General features: G+C 35.7%; 1 protein-coding gene across 1 annotated transcript; it reads left to right on the top strand.

Annotated features, from left to right (window-relative positions):
- Positions 1-1619: 1619 nt before the first annotated feature.
- naa20 (N-alpha-acetyltransferase 20, NatB catalytic subunit) lies at positions 1620-9156 on the top strand. Its single transcript, XM_056481358.1, has 6 exons — positions 1620-1727; positions 3040-3064; positions 3185-3275; positions 4101-4236; positions 8031-8176; positions 8893-9156. The coding sequence occupies exons 1-6, from the start codon at positions 1675-1677 to the stop codon at positions 8976-8978; spliced, it is 537 nt and encodes a 178-aa protein (XP_056337333.1). The 5' UTR covers positions 1620-1674; the 3' UTR covers positions 8979-9156.
- The last annotated feature ends 2362 nt before the right edge of the window (positions 9157-11518 follow it).

Raw genomic sequence — 11518 nt, 5'->3', positions numbered from 1 at the left:
AGGAGATGAGCCTAAAGGCAAAGCTCTTGATTTACCGGTCAATCTACGTTCCTACTCTCACCTATGGTCATGAGCTTTGGGTCATGACTGAAAGGACAAGATCTGGGATACAATCGGCCGAAATGAGTTTCCTTCGCAGGGTGGCAGGGCACACCCTTATGGATAGGGTGAGGACCTCTGTTACCCAGGAGGAGCTCGGGGTGGAGCCGCTGCTCCTCTACATCGAGAGAAGTCAGCTGAGGTGGCTCGGGCATCTGTTTTGGGTGCCTCCTGGACACCTACCTAGGGAGGTGTTCCAGGCATGTCCCACCTGGAGGTGGCCTCGGGGAAGACTCAGGACACGCTGGAGGGACTACGTCTCTCGGCAGGCCTGGGAACGCCTCAGGATCCCCCGAGGAGCTGGAGGAAGTGTCTGGGGAGAGGGAAGTCTGGGGTTATCTCCTAAGACTGCTGCCCCCGCGACCCGTACCCGGAAAAGCAGTAGAAAATGAATGAATGAATGAATGAATGAATGAATGAATGAATGAATGAATGAACACTTAATGCTCGACTATAATAGCAGGTTTGGCATGCTGTCCCGGGAGAGAACTCTGAGCTCGGCGATAGATGAGCCCAACGTTCCCGCCAGGTCAATGAGCATTAGGAGGGATACGAGATCAGGTATTTCTCGAGAGCCCCCCGTTTAAACTTTGGCTAATATGGTGGTTCTGATTTATTCAGTATGTATGCGTTTAGTGCTTGTGACTTAGGGAATCATAGAGAATGAAGTTTAGGCAGGATATTTATGGTAATTTTGGAATAATCCGATAGGCTAACTAATGATTAGCGATAAGGATCACCTGTAGTCGATCATATCATGTGCTCCTCTCGAAATTAGTTTGTGAAACTTCACATGTATTGGATGTTTCCCTGTGCTGAGTTGTGGCTGGAAGGGCATCCGCTGCATAAAACATATGCTGGATAAGTTGTTGGTTAATTCCGCTGTGAGGACTAAGCCAAAAGAAAATGAATATACAGATTTATATTTCTGATCACTTTACTCGGTGGTTAGTTGTTTTGGTAGATATAAATAGATGTTTCAATATACTGTTAATATCTCTATGAATTTATGTTTCAAGATTTAACTGCAAATGTCACATCCATAACATTGGAAAGAAGACAAACCCAAAAAAAGATATTTTGAAGAACGTTGTAAACCTGTTTTTCCTACTATGGTAGTCAATGTTACAGGATATTAGCTTTCTTCAAAAATAATATTTTGGATATTTCGTGTTTAAAACAATTGTGTTTAATATAAAACAGAAGAAACTTAGGTTTGAAAAGGTTTGAAAGGAGTCGAGGATGAGTAAATAGTAAATAAAGGAGACTTATGTGAGGAGTTTTGATAAACAGTAAAATATTTGAAGAAACTAGCATAACGTTTTCTATTTGTGAACTGAAAGTCTTACTATTAGCTTATATTAAATTCTAAATAACTCATAAATAAAGAATTTGTTAACCATAAATTATTAATTCGTTATAAATGAATAGTGTTACCTTACATCGAATAAATCGCCCTGTGTTTTTCCTCCATTTAGCCTTGGGATGTCGCTGTCCAAACCAGTGACAGTAAAACGTACGTGTGACGTAAGGGTGAGAGGTCAGAGCGTCGTCCTGTCCTGCACACACTGGAGAATGACAACATTACGAGCTTTCACGTGCGATGATTTGTTTAAATTCAACAATATGTGAGTAATATGATTACTAGTTATATAATTACCATTTCAGAAACGTATCTTACTGTTGTGGCTTGATCTTAAAGTGAGGGTGATACTATGTTACTCAGCGCGTTACCATGGTATTACCATTAAGCCTTTACTCCGCAATGGTATCACTATAGTTGTTACATTTAAATTAAAATTACAGTGTTTTGAACTAGTATGTACCTGGTACGCCATCGTACTTTCATGAAAACCATGGTACATGTACATTTCTGGTAATTTAACGTTACTGTGCACATATATATTGTTATTACTGATTAATAATTACAATTCAGATAATGTTCAGCCATATATCTAATAGTGATATCTGAGTTTTGCCTTTATAAACGTCTCTTACGATTGTATTTGCCCACATGTGACCCTGGACGACAAAATAGTCATAAGTATTACTATATAACTGTATGTATGTATGTATGTATATATATATATATATATATATATATATATATATATATATATATATATATATATATATATATATATATATATATATAAATAACTGTCTGTAACTATATAACTGTATGTATGCATATATATATATATATATATATATATATATATATATATATATATATATATATATATATATATATATATAACTATTAAAACTATTCATGCATATAATTATTGAAATTCTGTAATCTGAGGGTTAAAAATAAATAAAATAACTGAGAAAATAGCCTTTAACGGTTTTTAAATGAAGTGCTTAGGAATGCACGTTACCAACCAAAACATTTTTGATATTTTGACAGTAGTGACAGTAGGAAATGTACAAAATGTTGTTAAAAAAATTACAAATTAATGATTTGATTTTGGCATAAAAGAAAAACCAACCACCATGACCCATTCAGTGTATTTTTGGCTAATGCTAAAGAAAAACTGCAAATTAAGACTGGTTTTGTGGTCAGTGTCACATACACTCACCGGCCACTTTATTAGGTACACCTTACTAGTAGCGGGTTGGACACCCTCACAGCCTTCAGAAATGCCTTAATCCTTCATGGCATAGATTCAGACCAGCCCGTCTGGCACCAACAACTATGCCACGTTCAAAGTCACTTAAATCCTCTTTCTTCCCCATTCTGATGCTCGGATTGAACTGCAGAAGATCGTCTTGACCATGTCTACATGCCTAAATGCATTGAGTTGCTGCCATGTGATTGACTGATTAGACATTTGGGTTAACAAGCAGTTGGACAGGTGTACCTAATAAAGTGGCCGGGGAGTGTATATCTGATTAAAAATGCTATGCTAATATTTACATTTTTGTATTACACAGTAATCTGGACCCGCTGACAGAAACTGTATCCTTGAGACAATCTCACAATGACCAATATTAATTATCAGTTTGTCACTAATCTAACAGAACTGTCTTCCTCTTTATTTTGCATATTTTTCTGTTTTTCATAACTTTCATCCTACAGTATGGAATTCCCTTCTATCTTCAGTATTTGGCTCATTGGCCGGAGTATTTCATAGTAGCTGAAGCTCCAGGCGGTGAACTGATGGGCTACAGTAAGTGCCTCTTTCGGACTTATTTCATATTTTAGCTTCAAAGAAAAGTGAAATTTTTCACCTTTATGTTGTTCCACACCTGAATGACTTTAGTTTCCTCAGTGGAATATACAGTTGAAGTCAGAATTATTAGCCCTCCTGAATCATTAGCCCCCCTGTTTATTTTCCCCCAATTTCTGTTTAACAGAGAAGATTTTTTTTAAACATTTCTAAATATAATAGTTTTAATAACTCATTTCTAATAACCGATTTCTTTTATCTTTGTCATGATGACAGTAAATAATATTTGACTAGATATATTTCAAGATACTAGTATTCAGCTTAAAGTGACATTTAAAGGCTTAACTAGGTTAATTGGGTAAACTAGGTAAGTTAATTAGACGAGTCATTGTATAACAGTGGTTTGTTCTGTAGACAATAAAAAAATTGCTTAAGGGGGGCTAATAATATATACCCTAAAATGGTTTGCATAAGTACACTTACTACATTTGAATGATAATATCCTGTCATGACTTTGCAATCAATAAATGTCTTTATAATGAAAGTCAATGGGGCAAAAACAGCCCCTAACATAACAAAAGGGTAGTAAATTTGCCCGGAGTGTATTGAGTTTTTGGAAAATTTCAAAGCATTTCCCAAAAATATGTGTCAAAATGTCAACAAAAATCATTAAATTTGTTGAAACACAGAGTAAGTTATGGCCAAATTAAGATTCAAAATCACCCCAGAGTGGATGAAAACATCTCCAACAGCACATAACTTGGTGTGAATATTAGTTTTAGGTCAGATTGATGAATAACCTGTATGTCCATTGTGATCTTGCAGTCATGGGAAAGGCAGAGGGCTCTGTGGCTAGAGAAGAATGGCACGGGCACGTCACTGCTCTCTCCGTGGCACCAGAGTTCAGACGATTGGGTCTGGCTGCGAAACTCATGGAGATGTTAGAGGAGATCTCAGAAAGGTGTTGTAGCATCACTTTTTTCAGCTACATCTAATCTGACATACGTTTACCAAACAACGACTTAACTCGCGGCTGAACTATCATAGTACGATGCATCGTTTGGGAAAAGAACGATGTAGTGACGAGTGTTCCCCAAAACCTGTAGCTTTTCTGTCGCAGATCTATCGTTTGAACCACGTTAGCTTTAACGTAAAACGCCCATAATGATGCTCTAAATGGGGTGGTAACAACTTCTTTAGAGAAGAACCCCATAATTTCTTTGTGCAAATGATATTGTTTTACACGCACAGTCATTTAAAAAAAAATCCAATATTAGTTTTGGTAAAATCATGCACTCGCTTTCCACACTAATTGAAATATATGTAAATGGCACATATAGGGCCTATGTTTCCTTTACAAATACTATTGAAAGCATTACATATTCTATTCTAAAACATAAAATCACTTACAAAAGCTAACACGTATTCTAATATCATAAATAAATCATATAAATACATAAATAATGAGGCTATTTATTGAGAAATAAGATTTAATATATTTATTATTTATTAGGAAATGAAAAAAATCCGACTTTAATAATATATATTAATAATGATGATGAGGATTATTATTATTAAGTAGGATATTATTTATTATTAATTTATTAAAAAGTCTACTTTTACAATCTGACACATGCAAACCACTGCAAAAATGTTCTAACCAACAGGCCTATGTCATATACAGTACAGATACTTAATATTTAACCTACTATAAATTAAAAGCATTAACGTATGCTGTTTTATGTTTTCACAAGTTTTTGGAGATGTAACATAAATTTTGCTTTTAAATAATAGGTCTCATATAGCTTTCATCATGAGCCATGGCTGTGTTCAAAATGACACCAATGTTTTCAAAGTGCACTGCGACGGGAGCGCAATTGTAAACATGAAGATCGCTAAAACTGAACTGTAAAAATACTTTGAGAGTGTTACACCTAAGAGTGATGACTTTAATACCTTTTTTTATCATTCCAAGTTGAAATGTTAGAATGTTCTAAATGAATAGGGGACAGGGGGGATAACTGGGAATAGAACACAGCCAGTTTCTAACTACAGCTCCAGAGGTGTAGTTGCAAGCATACAAGTTACGCAGTTTGCGACTGTTTGTTGGATCGATGGATTTGGGAAACGTCAAATCAACGAACTATGTTTGTTACGACGCAACTTAGTTGGCTAACCATGGTTTTCAGAAACGCACCCCTGGTAGATAAAATGCATGTAAAAGAAAGAACACTGCTGAAATCATAACATTTATCAAACTGAACATGTCACGACCACAACATGCAGTGCTCAGTATAAATGAATACACTTCCCTTTGAAAATGAATAGTTTTATCTATTTTTCAGTAAATATAGGCAATATCTGTTGTACATTTTTGATTTTATTATACAGTTGTGTCCATTAAAATGAGTTTGATCACGTAACATCTTTAGGAATAGAAAGAGAATACATTTAGATTCAAATGCAATTAAATATATTGCAAAAAATATATACATGTAAACTACAAAATTTGCTTAATTTCTTTGTTTCTCTTGATTTTTCCTTTTTATTATCATTTGATTTAATATTTTCCCCCAACATATTAATGTGGGTGTACTAATTTCTGGACTTAAGTTTTGTTTTTTTTGATAGATTAGTTCCAGTTTTCGCTTTGGTACTGACTAATCCAGGGGTCACCAATCACGGTCCTGGAGGGCTGCAGGGTTTAGCTCCAACTTGCCTCAACACACCTGCTTGATTGTTTCAAGAATACCTAGTAAGACCTTGATTAGCTTGTTCAGGTGTGTTTGATTAGGATTGGAGCTAAAATCTGCAGGACACCGGCCCTGCAGGAACAAGTTTGGTGACCCCTGGACTAATCTAATGAATATGCACAAATATATTATTGTAAAGCGTCCGGTAGAAAAATATTATAATTATATATTTCTGTAGAATAATTTAAAAGCAATATTATATGATTTGATAGCATCACTCGGTTGCTACAGATTTTCAGCTAGGCGTTTTTATTTTCAGCACATCCCAAAGTGCATTTATGCTTCTACCAGACTGATATCTGATAACTGTGGAGGTCTTCGGAGTATAGGGGACTCATTATTATGTTCAAGAAACCAGTTTGAGATGATTGGAGCTTTGAGGCAGGGCTTGTTATGCTGCTGCAAGTAATAATCATCACAATAAGGGTTCACTGTTGTTATAAAGGGATGGTCATGTGAAAATCCTTGTATATAATCAGCAGTTTCTGAACTCAGCCCAGCCCATCTGGCACTAATAACCATATCATATTCAAAGTCATTTAAAGGGATAGTTCACCAAAAAGAAAACATTTACTCACCCTCAAGTTTTTTTGTTTGTTTTTTTTTTATCTAAAATGTCTCTTGAATCTGGTTGAGCAGGCTGTGAATCATGGTTGATAATTTTGTAAATAATTTCTTACATGGGCACATCGTCTTGCTTCACAAGACCTCAGTTGCAATGGGTGTTGATTTGGACTTGTTTGTGTGTTTACTTTGAATCTAAAAAGCCCATTCACTGCCATTATATTAAATAACCAAGAACAACAGATTTAGCTCAAAAAAGTTACATCTTGGATGACCTGTGGATGAGGAAAGTAATAGGAAATTTTCATTTTTGGGTAAACTATCACTTTAATTAGCATCATTTAACTGCTTAAAGTACCTTAAAGCAGAAGTGTAAAACGTTTGCTTGTAAAATGTTTTTAGTTTTTTTTACTAATGTTGCGGTCACTTTAGAAAAATTCACCACAATTCAAGATGAAAATATTGTTTAATGTCTTAAAATTGCTGCTCTAGTTTTTTTTGACCCATAAGTCAACAAGATGGTTAAATCTCATTTTTCTACATCCTGATACTCAATTTGAGCTTCAGAAGATTTTCTTGACCACATCTATTTACTTAAATGTATCAAGTTTCTGCCATGTGATAGGCTGATACTACAGTATATTTGGCTTATCAGTATACACTCACCGGTCACTTTTTTTTATGTACACCTTACTAGTTTAACTCCATGCTCTCATGTTGTTGATGCCAAATTTTGACCCTACCGATTGTGGCAGCAGAAAACGAGATTTATCAGACCAGGCACCATTTCTCCAATCTTCTACGGTTCAATTTTGGTGAGCCTGTGTGAATTGTAGCGTCAGTTTTCTGTTCTTAGCTGACAGGAGTGGCACCCGGTGTGGTCTTCTGCTGCTGTAGCTCATCCGCCTTAAGGTTGGACGTGTTGTGTGTTCAGAGATGCTCTTCTGCAGACCTCGGTTGTAACGAGTGGTTTTTTGAGTTAGTGTTGCCTTTCTATCAGCTGGAACCAGTCTGGCCATTCTCCTCTGGCATCAACAAGGTATTTGTGCCCACAGAACTGCCGCTCACTGGATATTTTCTCATTTTCGGACCATTCTCTGTAAACACTAGAGATGGTTGTGCGTGAAAATCCCAGCAGATCAGCAGTTTCTGAAATACTCAGTCCAGCCCGTCTGGCACCAACAACCATGCCACATTCAAAGTCACTTAAATCTCCTTTCTTCTCCATTCTGATGCTCGGTTTGAACTGCAGCAGATCGTCTTGACCATGTCTACATGCCTAAATGCATTGAGTTGCTGCCCTGTGATTGACTGATTAGGAATTTGCGTTAACAAGCAGTTTGACAGGTGAACCTAATAAAGTGGCTGGTGAGTGTATATTATATTTGGTATAGTATCATTTTCTGTCCTGATTCTAAACCTTTTGTTTTCTCTTCAGAAAGGGCGGATTCTTTGTGGATCTCTTTGTGCGAGTTTCCAATCAAGTTGCGGTAAACATGTACAAACAGCTCGGCTACAGCGTGTACAGAACGGTTATAGAGTATTACTCTGCCAGTAACGGTGAACCTGATGAAGATGCTTATGGTGAGTTGTTGCAAATAGTGACATTTACAATTTATCATAAACTTTCTATTCATCAAAGTAACTTAAAGTTTAATGGGGTATATGCACATGGACTTTTAATTGTCAGTCAGCCAGCCCAAGCGATTCCGGTGAACTGTCTTGCCATTACAAAATCGCCACGTTTAAGATCTGATATCTTTAAAAATCAGTGATATTCACTGCCTGATAGATATGCAATATAAAGTGGGTCTCAGACCGGACAAGCACTGCATTAAATAATTTTCCTGCCATGTCTTTAAAATATGAACATTTATTTTACCCCAGTATATTCAATGGAGCTTCTGCGCTAGACTGCTGCTATGTCTTTCATCTCATTTTACACCTGAACAACTAAATGAATGCTTAACTCTATTTATTGGATTGTATTTTAATTACATTACAACATCAATGCTGTAAAAGGAACCTAATAAAAATGAAAATAGTCACATTAAGCTTTCACCGGAAGTGTATCATTGGCTGGAAAACACTAGCTGTGCATATAGCTCACTGCTTTACACGACAAGAAGACAAAGCACAACTGTTCTCAACAAATAAGAATCAGTGTTTCTGAGCTGCACACTAGTATGATTTCTGAATGATAACGTGACAGAAGATTTAAATAATGATCCTGAAAATGATTTTGATAATATAAATATACTATAATTTACTATTTGTGGTGTAAATCTTATATTTGACAGATATGAGGAAGGCTTTATCCAGGGACACGGAGAAGAAATCCATAATCCCGCTTCCACATCCTGTCCGGCCAGAAGATATTGAATAACACTAATATGTGGCTCTCTGAAATCATCAACATTCAGCTGGGATAACAGACTTTTTGCTTTTTGGGGACACAATATTGCTTTGAGACATCAGAGAGCCACAGATTGTCAGGTTAATAAAGCTGATGCTAAATGACATTGGAATTGTAGTTACATGAAATAAAACGATTAAGCAAACAATTGGTTCGTTTGTCTTTTTAAACCAGAGTAACACTTTACAATAAGGTTCTATTAGGTAATGTTTACTAACATTAATAAACAAAGAACAATACATTACAGTATTTATTCGACATTGTTAATGTTAGTAAATAAAAACATTGTTAATGTAACTCATCGTGCATTAACTAATGTTAACAAGCAAATTTTGGATGTCAATAATTCATTAGTAAATGTTGAATTATGATTAATAAACGCTGTTAATTAGCACGTCATGATTTTGCCAAGTACGTTGCGTTCCTGGAATAGCATCTATGTTGATTCTGGAACATAATCTTTGTTGGAAAATGTCATCCGTACCTATTCCCTATAACCAAACCATAACTAGACATTATTCCCAAAATCAGAGGGGAATAATAGTTGGATAACAATCATTTTGAAGTGCGTAAAGCTAACTGTATGTCTAAACTTAACATGTATCCCTTTGTTCAGATTGGCTGATTGGAATGTTGTTCCAGGATCAACAAAGATGTTAATGCCCTACTTGGTGAAATCAGGTTGGCAGTACGAGTATTCTTAGTTCATGATTGATACATTAATGGAAACATATTGTAAAGCATGACCAAGTGTAACTGAAATTAAGCTTATTTTTAAATGTTGGTGTGGAATTAGTACACTGAAAACGTATTGGCAGGGTCAGACTCTGTTTTTACTGTAATATCTGTACTTTTGATTTCCCTGCAGCAATCAAGTAGATTAGATTTGTGAGCTTATTGCCATATCAGCTTCTCTGGCTATGTCATGGCAAAAAACAGATTAAGTTTACAACGTTTTGTGAGTATAACTTTTCAATAAGTGAAGTTTATTTATGAACTAATTTCGAGAGAGCTTATGATCGTCCACGGCAGATCCCACATTAGCCAATACATAATTCACCGATCAGATGATTCCTAGCTCACTATAAATAACCAGAGTTTCTTACCTTAGTCTTGGCTATAGATGCCTGCTCGCAATTTGCTAGGATGAATTTCTTTGGGAGAACGCTTAATACTTCATTATCTCTTTTGTGTTCTGACCACATGTGCTTGTTTGTACACTATAGCAAAGTGTTTAGTCTTTTAAAAACACTGTGGTAACACAATGAGCTGCTAAGCATTGTTCTTATGACGTTTTTCTACATGAGGAAAACACTTCAAACTCTTCAAATATTGTCAGTGTTAATAAATGCAAGACTATTGATGAACTCAAGGCATAACAATTTATGACAACGTTTCAGATGACTGTTCTAGAACCTACAGCTAATCAATCTGACAGATTCTGGAGTGCATCACAGTTCTAGAGAAAAATATAAATGATCTTAAATAAAACAAATACATTTATAGAGATGGTATACAAGTATATAACTTTACTCACCTGGGAAATGGAAGCCACATGAATGGTTTGTGAGCACAATTAAGTGCACACAGCATCCCATATCATCTGATAATTGTAGAAAATAATCCCAAAAGGCAGCTGACTGTGTAAAGCCACATAAAACAAAACAAAAATACGATGTATATGCCGATTTCACCGGCTAATCAACCATAATCAGCTGAGGTGCAGTGACAGCGACCAGCGAGACCTAGCTGTCACTTAAGTGGCCACGCCCTTAATTATGCAAACTTAATATAACTTAATAAAAACAAAACAGATGAGTTATTTAAAAAAAAAAAAAAAAAAAAAAAAAGAATTCACCCCCTTCACAGTTATCATGAAGGGTAATATTAGCTATATGCACCAAAACAATCTTTTGTACCAGGTTGTTAACATGTTTTTATTAGCTGTAAATTTGGCTAATTTAGCAATGCACTCAGTGAACATCTGGAGTACTTGGAGCCACCCCCTAAAGGCCAGTTGATGAATTGCACTTTCAATTACTTCCATATTGGCTTCACGAGGGACAGCGAGAGGATGCCGCTTGGAAATAATTCACCCCCATCGATCAGCAAAAGGGTAGAAATATGTGTTTTACACGCACACACTTTTAATTAAAATAAAATGCTTTTTTATTTAAAAGTAGAGGCTTGGTTTTTTGTTTTGATACATAATACGTTCTTGTATCCCAAGCAGAAAATCTTCTGAGCGGTCAAATTTAGGTGGTTAGAAACGTAAAGGAAAAAATCCTGGCAGAGAAAGAGTTAAAAGCAACAGATTTAAGACTTAAAAAAAAAGAAACTTCTTACATTGTGCACTGATTAATGGTTCACAATTAATCCAGAATATGCACTTAGACAATATATCAAGCCAATTTTCTCTTCACAACTTATTATTAAGCATATCACAACTATTATTAAGCATATGACAAGCATTTTTTCGTCTATCATAAATAAAAACAGGGCTCGGCACA

This window comes from Danio aesculapii, chromosome 20 (assembly GCF_903798145.1).
Source record: "Danio aesculapii chromosome 20, fDanAes4.1, whole genome shotgun sequence".
Classification (NCBI taxonomy): Eukaryota; Metazoa; Chordata; class Actinopteri; order Cypriniformes; family Danionidae; genus Danio; species Danio aesculapii.
Note: the sequence above shows the minus strand (reverse complement) of the source record. Positions and strands in the feature narration are given on the sequence as shown.

Coding starts and splice junctions, on each gene's coding strand:
- naa20 (XM_056481358.1), top strand. CDS start 1,675: ATGACAACATTACGAGCTTTCACGTGCGATGATTTGTTTAAATTCAAC. Junction 3,065..3,184: donor TGGACCCGCTGACAGAAACT/GTATCCTTGAGA, acceptor TTCATCCTACAG/TATGGAATTCCCTTCTATCT. Junction 8,177..8,892: donor ACCTGATGAAGATGCTTATG/GTGAGTTGTTGC, acceptor TATATTTGACAG/ATATGAGGAAGGCTTTATCC.